This window comes from Biomphalaria glabrata, chromosome 10, assembly GCF_947242115.1.
Source record: "Biomphalaria glabrata chromosome 10, xgBioGlab47.1, whole genome shotgun sequence".
Classification (NCBI taxonomy): Eukaryota; Metazoa; Mollusca; class Gastropoda; family Planorbidae; genus Biomphalaria; species Biomphalaria glabrata.
In genome coordinates, this window is record NC_074720.1 from 8064154 (window position 1) to 8086839 (window position 22686).

Genomic DNA, 22686 nt, shown 5'->3' on the forward strand with positions numbered 1-22686 from the left:
CATAGAGTTTGTACACAATGGCTTCTGTAGCATAGAGTTTGTACACAATGGCTTCTGTAGCATAGAGTTTGTACACAATGGCTTCTGTAGCATAGAGTTTGTACACAATGGCTTCTGTAGCATAGAGTTTGTACACAATGTAAATGGGTAGATAATGTAAGGGAGATCATTTAATTTTTTAAAATAATGTATTTATTTTCTTCTACCTGAAGATCTGATATAACTTAGTTTTAAAAAAAAAACTATAAACAGAAGCTTTATTACATTTAGCCTTTTCTTAATAAAGTGAACTACTATTTCAGAGCCATGATCGAGACAGGAAGCCACCCCTACCACCAAGAAATCGAGACATGACAAAACCTGTAAGCAGGAAAGCTCTAGCAGAAAATTCAAACCGTGATAAAGTTTGATGCTTGTTGAGGTTTTCATTATTTTTACTCTTTTGTTGTGTTGGAAATGCTAAGATCTCTTGAACAGACCTACAGGCAGTTTTGACTAGAGTTTCTACAGCACGTTCTATTCATCAGCCTGTTACTGTGAAGCATTATGAGGTTGGTGTAGAGGTGGTCACCACAATTTCTATGGTTTCAAAATAAATTTTCACAAGATTGACCTCGGAGTCTATAATTTATTTTATAATATTTTACTTCACTACCGTAGTAGCACACTAATTTGGCCTAATATACCTCCAATATTAAAATATTGGCACATATGTTAGACCACTCTGTTGGCACTGCAGATCTGCAGTTAGATTAGTAGAATAAAAAAATAAAAAAAGCTCAATGAACTATGTGAATGTGATGAGTTTTTGTTATGTTGACCTAGAAATGAACTCTAGCAATATTCAAATCATTTATAATCACTTATTCCTTAACAACTGCACCATTTGAAGAAGAAGGTCTAGATAATTTTATACCCTATATGGCTTGCGACAGGCAAAGAATTGACAGGAATGTTTTTATTTTCTTGGTTAATAGAAATCATTTGAGATTAATATCATAATATTTTTAATATTTTTCTGTAACTTAGTAGAATTAACTTGGCATTGTCTGACTAAACCAGCTACTTGGCAAAAAGGTTCAATTCTAGATCATTGTCATATACTCTGGGCTCATTTAATTTAATCATTTTTTTTTATTTTGTCGTCCAAGAAGTTAACAGCTTTTTATGTAGGTCCAGAGTCCAGGCATTCAGCATTATAATTTTTGTCAGTCCTTTTTTTCATCAAGTGACTGGTTTCGCTTGGCAGCATCACATTTAATTTCTGTTTTCTTAGGTTTTAGAGTCTACCTTATGATGTTGCATCTGCTTTTGCTCAAAATTATTTGCTAGAAGAACTTCCCATTTCTTATTTTTTCTTGTTCACACATTCTAAATTTTGTAAAAATGATTTTAGCTACTTAACGCTATTAGAGAAAGACTTTTTTTTTCAGTATTATATAGCTCAGTGTATTTTATTTGCTACTATTTCTTTAAAATGTGTTTTAAGTTTTTTTATAAAGTCTCACATAAATATGTGAAGGACTAATATGTTATTGTTTTATAAATAGCACTCTTCTTTTAAGAACAGTGTTTTTGTTAAGCAACAGTGCAAAAGATTTTTTTAATGTGATAAAATTTCATGAAAATTGGTTTTCAAGAGGTTGTCTATTTTGATACAAAGAAGTACAATATAAACTCAACAAAAAGAATTTCTTATGTAACCCTACAACCCCTAAGTTTTATAGATAGGGTAGTTTTGTTGTTATGCATATTAATAGCAATGGACATTATAATAATGTCTTTGATTCTGAAGATTAAGGATGAGTACAGTGTTTCACATGACTACACAAACATTGTTTTGACCTGCTTATTTTTCCAAAGCTGATGCCGACAAAGCCATTGTACTCAGAGGGTCTGCTTAAGTTTTCTTTACGTCTTCAGAGGCTTTTCATTTAGGCTTCAAATGTGTGTCCTGTAGCCTTTGTGAGAGCTCTCCAACTGTCTCTTTAGAGAGCAAAATGGTGTATGAGTTGATCTTTATAGCGCTTACAGTGAGCACCTCTTTATGGACATTTTAAAATTATTGTAACCCAAAATCATAATTTTTTTTTTTATAAACGCTCCTCAAGGAAATTAAAAATTAAATGGATAATAGGGTTGCAAGATTTTAAACTGAGATCTAAATTTATCTACTATTAATTCAAATGCTTATCTTTTGATTAAAAAAGAGTTTAGAAAGAAAAACTTTCTAAACGATTCTCAATTTCTTATTTAGCCAGTACCCTCTCTTTTAGCAGTATACAATAACAATTTTTTCTTCTTACCAACCATCATCGAAATAGATTTAAGTCACCTCCTCTCTACAAAAGACCCAACCCAGGTAGAAAAGCATAATACTGTAATAATCTGTTAGCATAGCTTCTTCATCAGCTCTAGACCTGGGCGGTACTCTGTTGTTTCTGATTTAACTAAACTTTGGAGGAACTCCGTTGCTTTTGATTTAACATCACTGTGCTGTTATCAGGATTCAGAGTTTCTCTCGTAGGCACAGGCAGATAGCCAGAGGTATTTTAAGTTCACAGCAACATGCTTGGAAGCAGACCCAAGCCCAATGTTGTCTTGGACTGTCTGGCTCATTGAGGTACTTCAGGAGCATAAGCTTCAGACACCTAACTTTTCTCTCCTTTCTTCATCTGTCTCTTCCAGTTGGTATTTCTTGTTGAAATGGTCGCAGCAATCAATGTCACACTCCTCATTTTGAAACTCGCACTCGCAAGACTTACCCACAACACAGTTACAGACAATACTACAGCCCCCCAGCCCCTCCATCACCACTGTTTGTACAGCCCCCCTGTCCTGACCAGGCAACTGCTCTCTCACCAAGCATACAAACAACTGCTTCTTCACCGAGTCTATTTGATTTTCCACTTGCGACACCATTTCATCCAACTTGTCCGGCATTTTCCTAATCCCTGTATCAGTGTATCAATCTTTTTAGTCTTCTCCTGCCTCTTTGACCAGGAGATCAGTAATATTAGGTTCAAAATAATTTACATTCCTCTAATGTATTAGTATTGAAATCTATTCCTCACCTTAAGTTAATTTCTTACTAGTTGCATTCTCTTTTTTTTTCTGTCTAAAGCTTTGCTTTTAAATTTGAAGTTACTCATTTTTGTGGTCGTCAATATGTTTATAAATAGTCAATATGCAACAACAAAAATGGTAACGAATTTCTTGTGTAATTTTTCATTTCACTCCTGAAATGGTTGAGATGAACGGAGCTGCTTGAAGCTTTATCTACTCCGTTATTGTCATTGTTCAATACTATTTATCAATACTGGGGTTGTTGTTGTTTTTTTTTGTTTCTTATTTTTATGGTTGTGGTCTGTTTGATGCTCAGCTGAAGTTAACTTATTCTCTAGACTAGCTGGTGTATGAATGCTCAGCTTGTTTTGTATACGGAAATGTGTAAGAAAAAAAAAGGAAATATGCTTTTATCTGGCCAATATCTGTACATGTTGCTCCTGACTGGTCTGACACTTTAATATCTGTACAAGTCTGCCTCCTTTCACTTCAGGACAAAGGCTTGTAAGAAAAATTGTAAAAAGTTTTTCTCCATTAAAAACCTTTGCAGTTTGTGGCTATCTACTTACATAACATTTGAAATGTATTAGTGAAACATACAGCAAATGATGTTTTGTTATATTCCTGATATATATATATCATTCTCTTATATCCTGGTTGCGATAGAAGTAGTCTGCCCTTGATGTTTTTTCTGTTCAATAGATTTTTAGTGACAAGTTTTCTTCAAGGAGCTTGACTAGCCCTTCATTATCCACCAGTGGGCAACTATGACTTCCACAATTCTGGTTAAGTTGTGCAAATGTTGACAGTTTGCGTGAAATATTTAATCAGCCATGGAATAATCTTGCCACTGAAGTGGCTTTCTCATGGTACATGTTTTAATGATTATCGACTTGCCTGAATGGAATATACTGTCTAGATGTTTTTGTTGTTTAATCATATTTTTGTGTAATCAAAATGTTTCTTCATTTAGGAACAATGTTCATTTTACCTCCAAGACATCATGGGACCATTGACTCTTTGAAATCAACAATTTGCGCTTATTTTGTTACGGCACAATGTGTTTCCAAAGTTTTGCTTCATTCTATAATTCTAACATAATCTTCAAAAATATTGTAATAACATTCAGGTGTGTTGATTGTATTTATATTAAGCTATGTCACATATTAAAACAAACCATTTTATAAATGGCTTATATTCAAACAGTGCTTTTTGTAGTACCCTATCTAGATATCACTATTGTTTTTCAACATGACCAATAAAATGATGACATACTAAAGATGGAGTATATAACCAATTTATAGTTGTAATATAGCTATCATAAGGGTGAATCAATAGTTGAACAGGAAACTAGCTACAAGTAATTCTATCATCATTGTGTTAGTTGTTATGATACAAAACAAACAAATCTACTACCTCACAGTTTGAGAGATTCCTGAAACACACTAAATCCTGAACATATCACTACAAATGGAGGATTACTTGTTCAAGCAATGTCTGTTTATTTAGTATTGCTGTTCACCTTTTATCATAGTGTGTATGCTTGCTAATCTATCAGAGTTGTACACTTGATCTTTCACAAACTGTGCAATTCAGAAATGAACTATATCTCCATGTACACTTCTGTCTCTCTTGCCCTCCAGGTCACGAGTGTCAAGGCTGTCTAGTCATATGTTTTGTCATTTTATATTTCCAAAGAATTTAATTTGAAATTCTAACAGAATCCATAGGATTTTGCTTTTTTTTTTTTTAACTTCTGTTTTTATCATGCTGGCATATTTTTTTAAATAAATATCCTATGTTTGTTTTTGTAGAATTTGACAATGTAGATATGTACATAAAATAAGCTAACAGATTCATACCAGTACACTGAGTTTGTTTTCTTGTTAATGACAAAGACTGCTTTAGTGATCCTTATTGGAATGTTGTGATTACAGACTTTTTTTTTTCTCAAAAACATTCACAATAGAACTATTCCACAGAAAGCAAAATAATAAATAGATCTATTGATCTTAAAACTTATAAGAAAATAATTCTATGGAACATATTTCTTTTTAAAAAATTTTGCTTTTTTTTTTTGGTTTTCTTTTGATTCAATTTCAATAATTTAAACATATTTTTGTGGCATCATTAAAACCTGTGCAGTTAAAGCTTTTACATAAATTTGCATCTCATAAAAAGAAGACAAAATATAAAACTGAATTGTTCAATCAACTTTTATTTCCCAAAAGAAATTGTGTGGGAGAAGGAGAGTTCCATTGATTCAAAAATGTTGTTCCACAATAAATGTTAACAAAAGTCAAATAAGACAAGAACTTTGTAATGAAGGTCTGAATTGAAGGCCTACACATACAAACTACATAATACTGAATACCAGACAAAACAACCACTAGTCCAGAGTTGTCCTAGCTAAATCTTGTACCTAACAAGGCTGAATGCTGCTAGTCCTAGACCACAGACCCCCTCCATTTCAAGGCACCAACATTTCTGCCTTTTAGACATTCCTTAAACCTGGACAGCAGCAACAAACACAAATTCCCATGAGTTATAATTACTTTGAAAACTTGAGTATGGACTACCAGTCCTTAATATAAAAAAATAATAAACAACATGAATTAGTTTTAGTGTTCCTATAAAAATAATGGTGATAAAACAAATCACAAGTGTTTAAAAGAAGAAAAAATGTGTTGATCATGACCTTCCTTTTTTCTTTTTCAACATTCTCCATACAAACAAAAATCAAAATTATAAAAATAAAAACAACTTTGAAATATGCAGCCTAAAAAAAATTGTTTAAAGAAATGTCTTACAGCAATTATGGAAATAAAATGATTTTTTTTGTTGTTGTTTGTCGTTGATTCTTACACAAAAACTTTCATCAAAGCCACATTAACATAAGAAAGAAAATGTTGGTGAGATTATAAACAGACATTTTCTTTCTGCATAGACAGAAATCTTTATAGACCTCAGTGCTCAAGGCTTATGATATATTTCATTTTCCTTAGGGTCACTAGAGAAAAACAAATGCTCTAGCTTCTACTAGACGGATATTGCTAAGGTCAAAACTCTTAATGAGGCAGGACTCAAAACGTTTTTAAAAAATCAATCTTAAGACCAGCCTTCAAGAATAAATGATAACATTAACACTTAAGACTAGAATCACCACCGGAAAATGAATGAACTGTTTGTGATGAGACACTTCAACGAGGACTACAAAGATTTCTTACACGTGTGACCAGATGGGATGACAAGTCAAAGGGGACAAACAGTTACACCCCAACAACAAAGAGTTCTTTTCCAAACTAACACATCTGATATCATATACTACAGTTCCAGTCAAGGAAAAAATCTTTTTAAATTAGTGATTGTTGCTGTTCAATTCAGAGCACTGATGATCTTTCTACTGGGCAGGCAAGGGGCGGTTGAATGTTCCTCTTGAAGAGCCTCTCTGGATCCCACTGCCTCCTCTTGGTGCACCTGCTCCTCCTGGGCCTCCACGAGGTGCTGAAAAAAAAAACATTTTCAGTTATTTATGTTGCATTCTATCAGGCATTATAAAAAGCCAGGAATTTATACCCATCCAAGCAAAAGCCAATAAATAAATATAGAGAAAGTATTTATTTTGAAAAACAAGCTTGAAAATATATGCATACTTCTAATCCTCATCCCAATAAAACTTAATTGAACTTGTTATGTTATCAACGTCACGCCTACCAGATGTGGAGATTTGAAATGAGTTAACTCTCTGCCCAACTTCTTTACTCAAGATTAACATTCCTTCTAATCTTAAAATTTGGCCATTAGGAAACAAAGTCCCCAAACTCTAGATATAGAACACATTAGTTCTGTATGCATACTTTTATATATATATTCAGTGCTTTTTGTAAAAAGATAGGTGCCGGTACTTAGTGATTGATTGCCTAACTTTCAACTACTAACAGATTAATAATATACATTTAAATACAAGAAAAGTAATAATTTTTCCATACATTCAAAAAGTACGCCGTACCGTTACAGAAAAAGCCCTGTATATATATATATATATATATAATAATTCTAACTATGAATCTCAATGGATAGCATTCTCAATGCATATACTATTTTTTCAAAGTTGTATTTCATAAATTTACCCCCCTCCCCCCATGTGCATGGTAATTGTCATAGAAAATAAAACTGTGTAATCCAGTTGTATAGTGATCAGTGATGAATACCACAACCACCAATCGTGGAGTCTGGAATTTGATTTACTGTATGCCTAACTTCACTACTCAAGATTAACATTACTCCTAATCTGATAATGAAGTAAGATTTGGCAAATTGAAAAATATCCATTTTTATAAACAAAAAAAAAATGTTAATGATCCAGTTGATGATGTGTTATTGAAATGAAATCCAATAAATATTTTCCAACAATACTATGTCACAAGCTCTCTAACATTTTAATTAAATATATGTAATCCAGTTGTATAGTGATCAATGATAATACCACACCCACCAATCGTGGAGGCTGGAATTTGATTTACTGTATGCCCAACTTCACTACTCAAGATTAACATAAAAACTTAATCTGACAATGAAGTAAGATTTGGCAAAAGGAAAAAAAATATTTATAGACAAAAAAAATTAACCCAGCAGATGCAATTCAATAAAAATCTGGCAACAATACTAAACTATACTTTTATAGCACCTAGGTATAAAGATCTATAAAAAAAAAACAATGCAGATTTAAGTTAAACAGAAAAGGCTCATCATTTGAATAACTAATTCAAGCCTGGAACATTTATGAAGATAAGTAGTACTTAAAAACGTTAGAAAAACTTCTTATTTCTACTGTTGAATTTTGTAATCCAGTTGTATAGTGATCAGTTATGAATGCCACATTTACCAATCGTGGAGCCCGGAATTAGATTTAGTGTATGCCTAACTTCACTACTCAAGACTAGCATGGATTCTATTCTTGATAATGAAGTAAACATAGGCAAGAGTTCTATGTGTTACATGATATTTCTTTTAAAGAAATTAATACACTATCAATAACTTGACTGCCTAGATTAAACAAAAACCTTAAGATTAACAAAAGCTAAGCTTGCTGAAAGATTGTGATGCAGGACATAGTTGAAAAAAATTACTTTATATATTCAATTCATTAAAGGTAAAAAGGTTTAGAAACCATGATGAGTTAGCTCACCTTTATGAAATGAATTGGTTTAATACTAGTGTAAAACTGAATGAATTTACAAAATATCTAGAATGATTTAATTCTTAATAAACATTTCTGAGACAACGATTCTAAATAGGCCAAAAATAATTTGCCAGAACAATGTCTTAAAAATATATGGCATGAGTTTTCAGAACATCTAGAGTAAATGAAAAAAAAATTATACTTTTGAAAATGATTACAAAAAGAAAAATACAAAAAATTATTTTAAAAAAAAAAACAAAATTTAATTTAGTGTAACTGCATCAATTAGCTTTGATCAGTCATGGGAAGCGTGGTCGAGAGGCCAAGTGCGCTTGAACTTTGCTTGGCTACCTAGAAGGGGGCTCGAGGTTCGACACCCGACTCGGGCAGAGCTGTGTTTACTGAGCGCCTAAAGGCCCACTGGTCCACAAATGAGACTGCACAAAAGCGCTCTGAGCATGCTATTAGCATGAAAGTAGCGCTATATAAAAGCTATAATAAAAATGTGAATGTTTACATGATTGTTTTCTTAATTAAATGCATAAAACAAAAATTTCACTCAGGGCTCGAGTCCTCGAGGGAACTAATTCAACTTATACCAGGAATCTGTCAAATACGATTTCTTTCCCTTGTTCAAGATACTAAACAAAATAATTAATTACCAATAGTTAATTAACTAATTGGTTAATTTTTTTTTATTATTGTTTCTTGTGTGTTGTGGTAAAAGAAGAAATTTCACAAAATTTCAGCTTAATCCGAAACTGGGTGAGAGAGAAATAATGTGTACAAACTTGTTAACATTCAGACAGAGTGAGTTGGTATAAGCTTTATAAAAAGAAAATCATTTATACAATATCAATAAATATTTCTGTGATTTCTACCATAGTTGATTCCTTTAAAGAGCCAACAAAACATTTAACTACTTGCATCTACCAATGTATTCCAGTTGTTTAGTGATCAATGTTGAACAACATACCCATCAATCGTGGAGTCTGGAATTAGATTTACTGTATGCCCAACTTCAATTCTCAAGGTCAACATTGAATCTAACCTTGATATTGAAGTAAAAGATTTGGCAAAAATCTTTAAAAATAAAATACAAACCTGACTGGTGAAAATAAGTACTTTTAAAGGACGAAAATAAAAAGCTATGCACGCTATTGACCAGACTACTTCTATAGGATTTTGAATATAGTAAGACTTCCATAACAAATAGTGCTTTATTCAGATTAATATTCTATAAATGTTAGGATAAGTAAGCTTAATGCAAAGGGTGCATGTAACAACCATATCAAAACATGGGAACAAGAAAAAGTAGATGGCATTTGTTCAAAGGTCACTACTACAAGTTTTAAGGTGTCACTGCTACAAGTTTTAAGGTGTCACTACTACAAGTTTTAAGGTGTCACTGCTACAAGTTTTAAGGTGTCACTGCTACAAGTTTTAAGGTGTCACAGCTACAAGTTTTAAGGTGTCACTACTACAAGTTTTAAGGTGTCACTACTACAAGTTTTAAGGTGTCACTGCTACAAGTTTTAAGGTGTCACTGCTACAAGTTTTAAGGTGTCACTGCTACAAGTTTTAAGGTGTCACTGCTACAAGTTTTAAGGTGTCACTGCTACAAGTTTTAAGGTGTCACTGCTACAAGTTTTAAGGTGTCATTGCTACAAGTTTTAAGGTGTCACTACTACAAGTTTTAAGGTGTCACTGCTACAAGTTTTAAGGTGTCACTGCTACAAGTTTTAAGGTGTCACTGCTACAAGTTTTAATGTGTCACTACTACAAGTTTTAAGATGTCACTCCTACAAGTTTTAAGGTGTCACTGCTACAAGTTTTAAGGTGTCACTGCTACAAGTTTTAAGGTGTCACTGCTACAAGTTTTAAGGTGTCACTGCTACAAGTTTTAAGGTGTCACTGCTACAAGTTTTAAGGTGTCACTACTACAAGTTTTAAGAACATTTAGAGGATCATAATGTTGTGGGACAGAAATGTATTATAAAAATAGTTTGCTGTCAAAAAGACATTTAATATTTACAATGATGTAATCCAGTTGTTAAGTGATCAGTGATGAACGCCACACCCACCAACCGTGGAGTCTGGAACTTTATTTAATGTATGCCTAACTTCAATACCCAAAATTTACATTATTTCAAATCTTGATAATGAAGTTGTCTATAAATGGCAAGATATGCATAATAGTGTAAAAATATTGGTAGATTTATAGAAATTAAAATGTACAAAATAATGTTCAAATTAAAAAAAAAAACAGAATATTTTTTTAAAATACTTTAAAAAAAACAACAAAGCATATAATGGAAACATTGTAAATATAGTGATATCTATATAAGATTAATTTCCCTTAATCAATATTGAAATAATTTAATTAATTACCAATAATAAATTGATTAATTGGTTAAATGATTCATGTTTTTTTTTAGGCGCAGACAAGTTACAATAAGGTTTGTAAAAAAAAAATCAAGAACCATTTGTCAACCTTTTCAATGTAACATTTAGTGTACATTTTCAATAGTTATATATTTCATGTTAAAATTTCAATGGCAAATCTTTTAATTTTTTTGTCAACTATTTATTGTATGTCTTAGTTGATATTGTCTGAAAAGAAAGTTATTGGCTTCATCCGTAGATTGAGCAATAGTAATGAATGATACACCCGCCAAATGGAAATGTCTAACTTTAAATTCTGAGATTCCAGTACCATTCACAACTAGGTATTCAAGTCATAATTGACGATATTGGGAATGAAACAAAATAATGAAATATTTAAACTGTCCAATGCTTAAAAACAAACCAAATAAAACTATAAATAACTTTGATACAAATTTCTAAGGCACAAACTAACTATTAACTACTAAGTAACTATTAACAGTTATGTAATCCAGTTGTTTAGTGATCAGTGATAAATGACACACACACCAATCGTGGAGCCTAGAATTCAATTTACTGTATGCCTAACTTCAAAATTCAAGATTAACATTTTTAACCTTGACAATGAAGTAAAAGTTGGCAAGATATGAAGAAATATTTTAAGATCCCAAAATACCAAACAAATGACTTTACAAAAACCTAAATGCTCTAATAACTTAATTTGCTGAAATTTTATAACATAAGTTTTAAATTAGGAAATAAAAAGTAGTTGGTTGTTATACCCCATAAATGTTCTGTTGTCAACAGAACACCATTAACCATTGGTCACAGAAACAGATGAAGGTTCTGTCACATAGACTGCTCAGTATCAGAGGGTAACTGCCTTAAATTACTTGTCAATATACATGGTGTTAAAGTTAACTACTGATTTCAGTTATGAACACAATACATATGAATGCAGTTGGTTTTACTTAGCACAGCATGCAATCAAATAACATAAAAACACTTACAATTATTAGCACCTCTGCTCCCACCAGCACCACCACGAGAAAATCCACTGGAACTTGTATTATTGACTCCTCCTCTAGGTTGGTAATTATTCCCAGAATAGTTATTGCCACCTGAAGAGTAATTTTTTTGAAAACCTTCAGGCCTGTAACTATTATTGGACTGGTAATTTTGATATCCTCCACCTAGATGTGTCAAATAATAAGAATAGTATACAGTAAATTAATTGTCCATTTCGCAAACACTGCGACAGAGAAAAATCTAAATTTAATGGAAATAATCATCACCTCGACCACCACGACTATTGTTTGTATTGGTACTTCCTCCACGACTGCTAAATCCATTCTGAACTGGGCCACCGGCAGTAGACCCTCTACTTCCAGCACTGCCACCTCGATTTCTGAAGCCACTTCGACTTCCCCGATAATTTTGGAATCCATTATTTCCTATTTTTAAAATAAGACAATGTTATTAATAGAAGCAACACCATATATCAGAAGTGGTAGACTAGAATTTTTCAAAAGCTAGAACTTAATCAGAATATTCAATACCTTGATAATTTTGCTGAAAATCTCCAGTCTGTTGGCCAAATTCTCCACCAGGTGAATTTGAATATTCATTAGTTGATGTTTGCACTTGCTGATCTCCTGCAGGGGAAGATCCTGAAACAGTTTGGCCACCAGAAGTCTGAAATCAAATAATACATTCCAAATGAATCAGTACATGTATCTAAGTTTTAAAAGTCAAACCTCAATATATAAAACATCATATTTGTTTTCTGAACATGTCAAATAAACTTGTTTATAAAATCAAAAGGTGGCACAAATCCCTGAGCCAGGACCATAGATGTACTGACTAAATAGCGAGTTTGATATAACGAGGTTTGACTTAAAGCCATCCTGTTGGGAGTTTAACAAAAAGATGACATCCATAACTGGTGTGATTAATAACTACAAGCAATAGAGAGAGATAACATGCTGCCATCAGTTTTGCAAATAAGCCTTTCCAAATGGATACTATTGAAATACTCATTTTGTTTTATATCAGGTGGATATGGCTTTTACCTGAGAATACATAGACTGGAATACTGGAGCACTGGCATTCATTTGAAATTTTTTCTCTTGTTGCTGCTGCTGCTGCTGATCAAGTGCTTGATCCTGTTCACAACAAATCATTTCAACCTTTACTAGTCACAAATGCTACTACACCACAGTACAATAACAAGCACATCAAAAAGCTATAGCTAGTACAGCCAAACCTGGTCATATCAAACTCGCTTATTTCAAACAGCTAATTTTCAAAGTACACCCTCTAGTCTCGGCAGAATGCCGAGAATTTTGTAAAACAAGTATATTTAATGTAAAGAACTAATCACATGAGTTAACAATTGTAAAATATTTGTAGGCATATGTTGATAAAGCAATTTCAGACAACTAGACGTTTAGTCCTTTAAGAGCGTGACTGAGACATGTTGAATGCAATCAGCACATTTTGAAGGCTATATATCAAAGCCACTCAATTGTTTTGTCGTGACACTCTTGTGCTAAGAGATAACAACCAAAAACAAGAAACATAAGGAAATATTTCAAACCAGAAATTGGTTTCTCAAAATAAATTTCAAAAATAGAAATAGTAAAAACAATGCATACCTGTTGTGACTGCGATGGTGGCATGGGAATGGTAGGGGGAATCTCATAAGTAACTCCGTCTTCTCCAATATGACCCATCATGTTTGAATGAGATGAGATTTGATCCGATTCATCTACTCCAGATGTTGAATATATGTTGTCATTCTAAAACAAAGACAAATTATTTTCAATTTAAAAATAATCTAAATAAAAATCCAGAAATTCAAAATTCCTCTTTACTGAGATTCAAACCCAGGATCCCAAGTTCAGAAGCAAAGTGCTTACCACTCAGCCACCCCCACCAGCTACATATGTAATGGCTAAATATGCAGTTAATTGTATGGTTAAGTTTTAAAATGCCATAAGATTCCTGTCAAATGACCCACACTGGCCCCATAAGATCAGACATTCCTGTCAAAAGACCCACACTGGCCCCAAAACACCCCAATAGAAAGAAAACTATATGGAGAGCTCCCTGATTTGGAAACCACTGCGCAGTTCATCTCATGTATTGGTCTAGTCATCGTAACACTCCAACATAACAATGAGAATGAAGATAAAGAAGAAGACCCACAATCTATTAGTATAAATTGTTCAATGTAATACATCTAGTCCTAGGCACTAGATCTAGTTAAAATTCAAATCATAACTCTATATTTGGTTTTAGAGAGATGATGTTAGACACTCAAGGGTAGTAGAACAATGGTCTATTTAAAAATACATTTAACATGAAATTTTGAGAAAGTGACAAGAAGAGCAGAAATATTAGACTACTACTAGAAAGGACAAAATGGTTTCTTTGGGTCTATTCTAATGACTCTGCAAGCCTATACCTAAATTAATTAGTATGTAATCAAGCCTAACAAGTTCCCATCAACAGTATTGGGTGTATTTATTTGGTGTTACATTTACTTGGTGTTTCAGCTTTAAATTTTAACTATGTTAAAGTTTGCTCTATTACAAATAGATAATCTAACAGATCTTTTAAATTATTTATTGGCTAACAGTTTTAGAACTAGATCTAGTTAACTTGGAGAATTTTAATAGTAACTTAGATTGTATTTATTTACCAAGATCTACTCTAGGTTCTGTGTTATTATTTTTACTGAGTTGTTAGATCTAGTTAATTAGCTTATTTATTAGAAATTTAATTAAGAATGACCAGAATGTAAAGAGGAATGCAAATAAAGTAGGGTGAAGAAATGTGTGGGACAAATTATCAAATGAATTTCCTTGCCATTTTCTTTCTCAAATAAAAAGGAAATGAACACAAACTTGTGTCTGATCACCAATGAAAGAATAAACTACTGAAATAGTTCCAACCTGGGCATAACTTTGAGAACTGTAGTCTGGTGTTGGTTGGTGTTGCATACCGCTGCTGCTGTGTGAGAGGTCTTGCTGCTTTTGGGAGGCTGAGCTGGCATCAAATCCCTGAGATATGAACTGAAGACTTGAGGCCCCAGCTGGCTGAGCAGCAATGACGGCTGGGTCAACAACTACAGGAACTGAGGCATGAAGGAAATAAAAATCATCTATTACATTGTTTGTTAACATCATAAACAGTTCAGAAAGATACAACAGTTTTTGATTTAGAGTAGTTAAATTCCTATTCTTCCTCTAGGGTCAATGGATTCTCATTTAACTTCTCTAAACAAATAATTTGATTAGAATACGATTTAATCAATGCTTTTGTTTATTCAATACAATCATAAATAAAAGTTCTTAATCTTAATGATTACAGACACCCCTTTTTATATAAGTAAAAATAATTTCTGATATACAATTTTAATAGATCTTATAGAATTACCTAACAATATATTTTGTATAGAAGTATTAAAAAAATTATGTAAATGAACCTACTTGATTCTGGCATCACATATGATGTTTGTATGAACTGAAATGGTCGATTGTTAGTAAAAGACTGAAAATCTGGAACCCTTGATACTGAGACATGACCAGTCTGTGAAAACTGTGGTTCAGAGTCCACCTGGTAGGAAACAGTACTTGGTGCAAAGAAAGCATCTTGTTCACGGGTGTTCAGGGGCTGCAAGAAAACAGTTCACATTTAATACATTTTACATGGTCTAATTTTTTTTTTTTAGCTTTACTTTTTTTTCTTTTCACAAACAGAAAAAAAATATTAAAAATTTTACATTGGCCAGTCAAATTTTAAGGTTAAACTTGCAATAATAGGGATCTCTTTGGTGCTAGATAATTCAACCCATCCCAAATGAAAAAAAGTATGTTAGAAGACCCCTTAGCTAGTTAGTGTTGGGTGAGCCCTGTAAGAAGATAGGTAACAAACATTTTCTACTGGACCCATATCACTGTAAAAAGAGATCAAGTCATATAAAGAAGGTGGTGGGACAACAAAACTTGAGTAAGAGAGTAGTTATGAGTAGCATAACCTAGCATAACTATGTAAAAGATGAACATAATCCTCATTTAGATTGCCTTCATGTTATGCGTGACACCTCTTGTATCAGGCTTGTTTTGGTCACTCAATAGAAAGATAGTATTAGAGTTCAGAAAAAATGTATTTTATTTCTGCCACAAGAAAGATAAGTAAATTATGTTAGCAGAGGATTATTGAACTTCTATTTTAAAAAAATGTTTTTAGTCACTTTGTTGCAGACACTTATTGTGAAAATGATAAAAAAGTCATGATAGGAAGGTGTTTATTTAATTTTCAAATATTTGTAATTGTCTTTTTTTTTCCACTTAAGCAATACTCATAGGTTAAGAATCTGTAATTCAACTCATCAAAGAATATATAAAAATAATGTAAAAGAATTGATAAGTCAAGACAACTGCAAAGGTAATATAAACTCAGAAACTAATAATTTATTTTCACTTGCCTGGCTAGGAATATCTCTACGTGACTGATTGACATCAGAGCTTCCCATTGTCAAGTCCATAGGCTGCTGTTGCTGTGAAGGTGGTTCAGAAACAAGCCCAGTGACTTCAACATCGTCAGTGGGAGACTCGAGAACAGTCTCAGCATTTGTGTCTTCCAATTCCTCATTTGTCTGGCTATCTTCAGCAGCAACTATACATTTAGATTGAGAAACATTTGTTATTTATTTATTTTCACCAGACCAGCAATCCAATCATTTGGCTACCTAAAATTTATTTAGAATCACAATAATTTTTTAACTGAAATATCCTACATGATTAAAAACAAAAAAAGTTTTAAAAAATTAAAAGGAAATCACTGTGAATGATTGCTTTAAACAACTTTACCTTCCTCCACAACAGTTTTTTTGGCAGTTTCAAAGTAACCACAATCTTTAATAAGAGTAATCAGCTCTTTAATCTCCTTGTATGTAGTTCCCACAACCTGACGATCTTTACCCTCAAGAATGTTAACAAGATGTTCAGCAGCAGTTGTCAACTTGTGAGGATAGTCCTCTCCGCTGTCATCCCGAGAAGGCGATATGACTTGGTAGAGCTCATCAAGCTGCTGGAGGTTGTCTTCAGTCAAAACCTAGACACATATTTGCAATACAGAGCTTTAGAAGTCATTACACTATAATCCTCTAAAACAGGCATGTCAAACTCATTAAGGTGTATGGGCTGCATAAAAACCTACTATGACCTGAAGGGCCGCAGCCAAAAATTAGTTTATAAACATAGCTACCAGTTTAATGTAAATTAGAAACAATACAACAGAATATAATAATTATTGGTATACCTGTCCTATATTTATTATTTTTATTTTGTTTATTAAAAATTACTATCATTACGCATTATCTTCGTTGTCCTGATGCTTGACATCTTTTCTGGGATACAAGTTTATTAATGTCAGGTTGAATTTTGTTTGCCACTGACACTTTCCTCACTGATGACAAATTTTGATCAGATAATCTCGAACGGTGAGGTGTTTTTGTAGCTTTCATTATGGAAAAGAACTGGTTATGGGGAAAGTAGCAAACATAGCAAGATTCTGTCTTGAAATTTCCAAAATTCAATGTACCGTTCAGATAAATAACTTCTAAAATTTTGGCACAGCCCCTTTTATTTACTTCGCTTTCAGCAAAGAATCTGACTGCATTTCTATCAGCTCAGTTGCACATCATCAGCAGAATTTTCAGAAGCAAATGAAAATGAAGATACAAACAACGAAACTTCTTGCTCGTATGAAACAAGGTTAAGAAAACGGTCATTGAAAGCATCTCATAACAATTCCAGGTGTAAGACATTTTTACCAAATGTTGCAATCTTTTTAATTCCTGACACGTTGAGAAGTGAACAAGGTTTTTCTCTTGATATTTGGTTTATCCACAGTTGTAACTTTGCTTGAAGCACTTCACATCATTACATGCAGTTGCGACAATTTTGTCTTTACTTTGAAGTTTCAAATGTAAGTCTTGCATGTGAACAGTGAGATCAACTTCAAATGCCAAATCCTTAACCCATTCGTCAGCTTGGAAATGTTCAACAGGTTCACCTTTCATGTTCAGAAACAATACAATTTCCTCACGCAGTGCAAAAAATCTCTTCAATACTTTATGACAAGAGAGCCAGCAGACTTCTGTGTAGTAGGGAACACAATCGAATTCGTGTCCAATGTCATCCAGAAACATTGAAAATTGGCGATGATTTAAGCCACGGGCACAAATAAAATTGATAGTGTCTGAAACTGGTCTTAGAACATGTTGAAACTGTAATTGCTTTTAGTCTCTCTTATTTTTGCAAGTATCTTTGCACCAACACCATTTCTAACCCCAAACATGGTTGGTGCACCATCCATTGCTAAACTAGCTAGCTTTAACAAAGGTAAATTGTACTGCAATATCACCTCCTGTAATTTCTTAGAAAACATCCTTCGCGTGTTATGGTGTTATGCATAGAAAAGAGCTCAAGTAGTTCCTCATGTATCTCAAAATTCCTGTCACAGGTTCTTATGAATATAGCCAACTGTGCTACACCCGTTACATCAGTTGACTCATCGATGGCCAATGAAAAGAATTCGAAATCAGCTATTTTGTTCTTTAATTGTTTACGCAAGCTGACTGACGTCATTTATTTTATCTGCCGGTATGTTCCTAGTTAACGCTATTTCTTTGAATGTTTTCACCTTTCTGGACAAATTATTTTGGCAGCTTTAACGACACACACTCCTTAATAAAATCACCTTCACTAAATGAGTTGTGACAAATGTAAGTCTAACTCTAACATATTGGCTTATTTATAATGAGATTATTAACAATTAATAATAATTTAAAAGTTAACAAATCAACACTAAACTTAAAAGATAACTTGAAAGATACTTCGAAGTTAATAAATAAATGAAATTTTCAAGAAATTATTTGCTTTTAAAATATCTGATCATTTAAGAATAGTTAATAAGTTCAACGAAGTTGATTATTAAGTTGTTGTTTTTTTCAGTAAATATTATACCTGAAAAGTAGTGGTGACTGTTAAACGCTTAATAATCTAAGATTATTTATGGTGAGGGGGGGGGGGGGGTATGCGCCCCGCAAACGCTATGTTTAACATGCCAGCTCTTAAAGTTATTTAAGCTTAGTCAATGGTCAATAAAACTTACCACAGCTCCATGTTTACCAGTTTTGAAGTCTTCTCTCACTTTATCACCCCCAAGACTATCTAGCAAAGATTGGAGCTGAAGGATTTCACTGATACGTTTGATTTCTAAGGCTTGTCTTTCTGCTTTTTCTCTTTTGGCTTGCTTTTTGGCCATTTTCTCATGCTAATAGAAAACAGAAAAGTGACTTATTATAATAATATAAATAAATACCAATAAGCAGAGTATTTTTTTTAATTTGGGAAAACAAAAGTTACCTCTGTGTAAATTTGGAGAAACTGTTTGTGGAGTTCTCTGGCAAATTCGAGGTCATGAGCCACTTGCTCATATTGATTTAAAGAAACCTATAAAAATAAATAAGTAACAAAAAAGGAGCTTAAAGAACTTTTCCATTTGATACAGAAATTAAGTGGGGAAAAAAACCTTTTTCTTCAGAGCAAATGCTACTAACCTCTTGTTCTTTTTCAAGCTTTGTTCCTTTTTTGGCTTTTTCTTGATTCTGCTCAATCCTTGACTGAAATAAATTGTAAACTGATGACGTAAACAAATAATATAAAATAGCATGAACTTCTATTTATCTTATTATTGGTTATAGTGATATAATTTATGAACCATAGCTCACCAAAATTGCCAAAATAATTATTATAATTATATAATGTAACCTGAAATTTGTAAAACAATTTCTTTTTTTAACGACCACATATACAAAGATTACACCTGATAAATCATAAGGTTAACTTTGAATACTCATACCAATGGATGAAAATGGAATTCAAAATCAAAATATCCAATCAACTAAAAGTAAATGTAATTACTGTAATCTAACTTTGTATTCCAATGTATGCCCACAGTTATCAGTTAAGTTAAGTTGGTTTTCTTGTTAAACTCATAACTGACATAAGTAACATATTAATTATTTTTAAAACCATATTTTAGATCCAAAATGTCTCAGGTAAAAAAAAAAGCTTTGGAGAAAACACACTGATCAAACCAATTGCATTTATTATGTAGTAACAAATGTAACTAACGAAGGTCATCCCTGTTCTTACTGATTTACTGGCACACAACAAACAAAAACTTGATCCAATATCTGCTAACGTTTTCAGACAATATTGAGCTACTTTTGTGGTCCCAGATTTTCCAGTTTTAAAAAAATTAATATTTCTACTTAACTTGTTGTACAAGGATGAATTTAGATTTTAGTGTGGCTGTAAAAAATTTTAAAGTTCTTTTTAACAGTAAGATATAGGTTTTATTATTATTAGCATATTTTCATTTCTAAATTTTTATCATACTGCCTACTAGATCTTCACAATGTTTATAATAAATGTATTTGATCTTATAATTATAAGCATTGGTGCCAACCACAACACACTACACAGGCATTGAATCACTCATCATCCTCATGTCTCAGTGTCACAGACTCAGCTCCTGACTCAGGACAGTCAGGTTGAATAGTTTTTAAACTTAGTCTAGTTTAAAATTTAGGTTGAAAGTTAAACTAGATTAGTAGATCTATAATCTATATACTTTTATAGCTCTATGTTACTAGTCTAGATCTAGATAGATCTAGTCAAATCATCTGTAAAAGGCAATAGGTAAATCTAAAAGGTTCATTGAGATCTCTCATGATAAATCATGAGGTCTACAAGACTAAGTAAAAGGTAGCCATCTTGAATTTATGCACGCTTCTCTGTTACTAATCTAGAGTTGAACAGTAAGTAATCTCATATTTTACATAGCAAATTATAGCTAGATCTATATTAGTAGATCTAAATCGAAATAAATGTATGTTCTTAAATCGACATAACTTCTAAATTTGTACCCAGATCAAATAGACTATATCTCGGCAATATCAGTGGTGGTGGAAAAAAAATGTCAGCTTGACCTCGTACCCGGTATACAGTTTCTACAGAGGTAAGTTCGTCACAAAAAAGTACTGACCTTTCTCTTCTCTAAATTTCTCACTTTCTTTTCTAAGCAATTTATACACTGTTTAGCGGCATCCCCTAAATCTGTGGAAGCTAACTTAGCCTCCACTTTATTGTTAGTGGTTGTTGGCATTTTCATTGAAAAGGCTGTGTAAGAATCAGCGACATAACATAGTAAGTAGAATCAAAAGAGCTACAGTCATATGTCTGTGAAAAATTATGACGAGCGTTGAATTTAATTTTAAAATGCAAGGATAAATAAAACTAAATGAATTTTTGAAAAGAATTAATGTATATAAAAGTCATTACAATTAATTAAAAATTTAAATATATTTAGTTTTATAAAAATTTAATTATTAGAAATTGTCAATCATTAGTATTGTATATGCAGTTTTGATTTTATCAACCTCATGTCCTTGTTTCTATTTTAAGATTCGTTTGCCGTTATAACTTCCGTTGTAGTAAAAAAAAAAGTTTGAACCACAGACCTATATAAATATATTAGACCATTAATAATAATTAAAAATATCATCTCGTATATATTTTATTCTAAGTTTCTTGTTATCTAGACTCTATAGATCTATATGATAGATCCACTGCAATTGTTATGTTATTTTAAAAAATGCATGCTGTTGCTGCGCGAATCTATATTATGCCACTTTCATTACAAATGTCGCATAAAAGGCGATTCGAAGCCAAATGAATGCTGATGATTCAACTTCAAGATGCAAGAGGGCAGGGATCGGACATGTTTACACAAGCTTAATTTTTTTTTATCCACTCTCCCTCGTCCCACGCGTGCCTAACTAACAGTAGCATCCGCAAAGTTACACCACCATATTTTGCTTAAAAAAAATAAAAATTTTTGGCATTGATGGTCCATTGCATCAGTGGATTAAAGATTTTCTGATTGGGAGCCGAGAGCAAACTGTAATAATAAATGGCTCTGAATCAACACCAATAACAGTAATCTCAGGCGTACCTCAAGGAACAGTCCACTACTAATTAAAATTTACATTAACGATTTACCACATTGCATTAGTTCAGGAACAAAAGTCAGATTATTCACAAACGATTGCATAATATATAGAACAATAAAAACAACACAAGATACAGAAATTTGTACAAAGAGAATTAGATGAATTACAGAAATGGGAATCAAATTGGAGCATGTCTTTCCACCCAGAAAAAATGTCAGTTATTAAGAGTAACAAAAAAAAAACTAAAACAAATTAATTCCACTTATATAATATTCATGGTAAACCAGTAACACAGACTAAAAACGCAAAATGCCTAGGTGTTATAATAAATGAAAAACTGTCATGGAATCCCCATATTGATGAAACTATCAAAAAATGAAACAAAGCATTAGGGTTTAGTAAAATAAATTTCTATAAATCAAATAAGAACATAAAACTAAAATGTTATTCAACCTTGGTTAGGCCAATAATAGAATATGCATCCTCTAAGCTGTTTGGGGCCCCTCAACTCAAGAAAACATTAAGAAACTGGAACAGACACAAAATAGAGCAGTGAGTTTCATAACAAACGAATATTCACATTTGACTAGAGTAACACTTTTAGTAAAATCACTAAATTTAGAAAGCCTTCAGGACAGAATACTCAAAAGTAAAGTAGCAATTATACATAAGCACTGAGCCATAATCTTCAAATACATAAACAAAATTTAATAAAATACTCTGAAAGACACAAAGATAAAGGCACATTCCTCATTCCATATGCTAGGACAAATTTGTACAAGTGCTTCTTCTTCCCTAGTGCTATTAGAGAATGGAATGGGTTGCCTGAGCTAGCCAGCAAAACCAATGACTTGGCAGAATTTAAGTCATTGGTTAATATGCATGACTAAATGCATGACGCGTAGGACGTAATCATTTTCTTTTTTGAAGTAACGTCTGTATTATATAAGATAAGATA

General features: G+C 32.5%; 2 protein-coding genes across 21 annotated transcripts in view; one reads left to right on the plus strand and one right to left on the minus strand.

Moving 5' to 3' along the window:
• The window catches only part of LOC106072940 (serine/threonine-protein kinase BRSK2-like), a 173537-nt gene extending 167869 nt beyond the window's left edge, over positions 1-5668 (plus strand). For all 18 annotated transcript variants that reach the window (XM_056045388.1, XM_056045395.1, XM_056045399.1 and 15 more), the window contains one exon: positions 303-5668. In XM_056045388.1, the coding sequence (XP_055901363.1) occupies positions 303-410 (108 nt within the window). In that variant the 3' untranslated portion in view covers positions 411-5668. The remainder of the gene's footprint in view (positions 1-302) is intronic.
• On the minus strand, positions 5265-20941 carry LOC106072943 (caprin-1-like). Of its 3 annotated transcripts, none has more exons than XM_013233401.2 (14): positions 20762-20941; positions 19269-19331; positions 19075-19161; positions 18821-18982; positions 16513-16756; positions 16128-16318; positions 15130-15313; positions 14593-14774; positions 13291-13434; positions 12706-12798; positions 12193-12328; positions 11929-12087; positions 11644-11754; positions 5265-6570 (listed from the first exon to the last, which is right to left on the minus strand). In XM_013233401.2, exons 1-14 carry the CDS (start codon positions 20885-20887, stop codon positions 6467-6469), a joined length of 1986 nt encoding a protein of 661 aa, XP_013088855.2. In that variant the 5' UTR covers positions 20888-20941; the 3' UTR covers positions 5265-6466. The 3 variants fall into 3 exon arrangements, with proteins under 3 accessions (XP_013088855.2, XP_013088854.2, XP_013088856.2); XM_013233400.2 differs by having other exon boundaries at positions 11644-11826; XM_013233402.2 differs by lacking the exon at positions 12706-12798 and having other exon boundaries at positions 11644-11826; positions 20762-20940.
• Positions 20942-22686: the final 1745 nt, after the last annotated feature.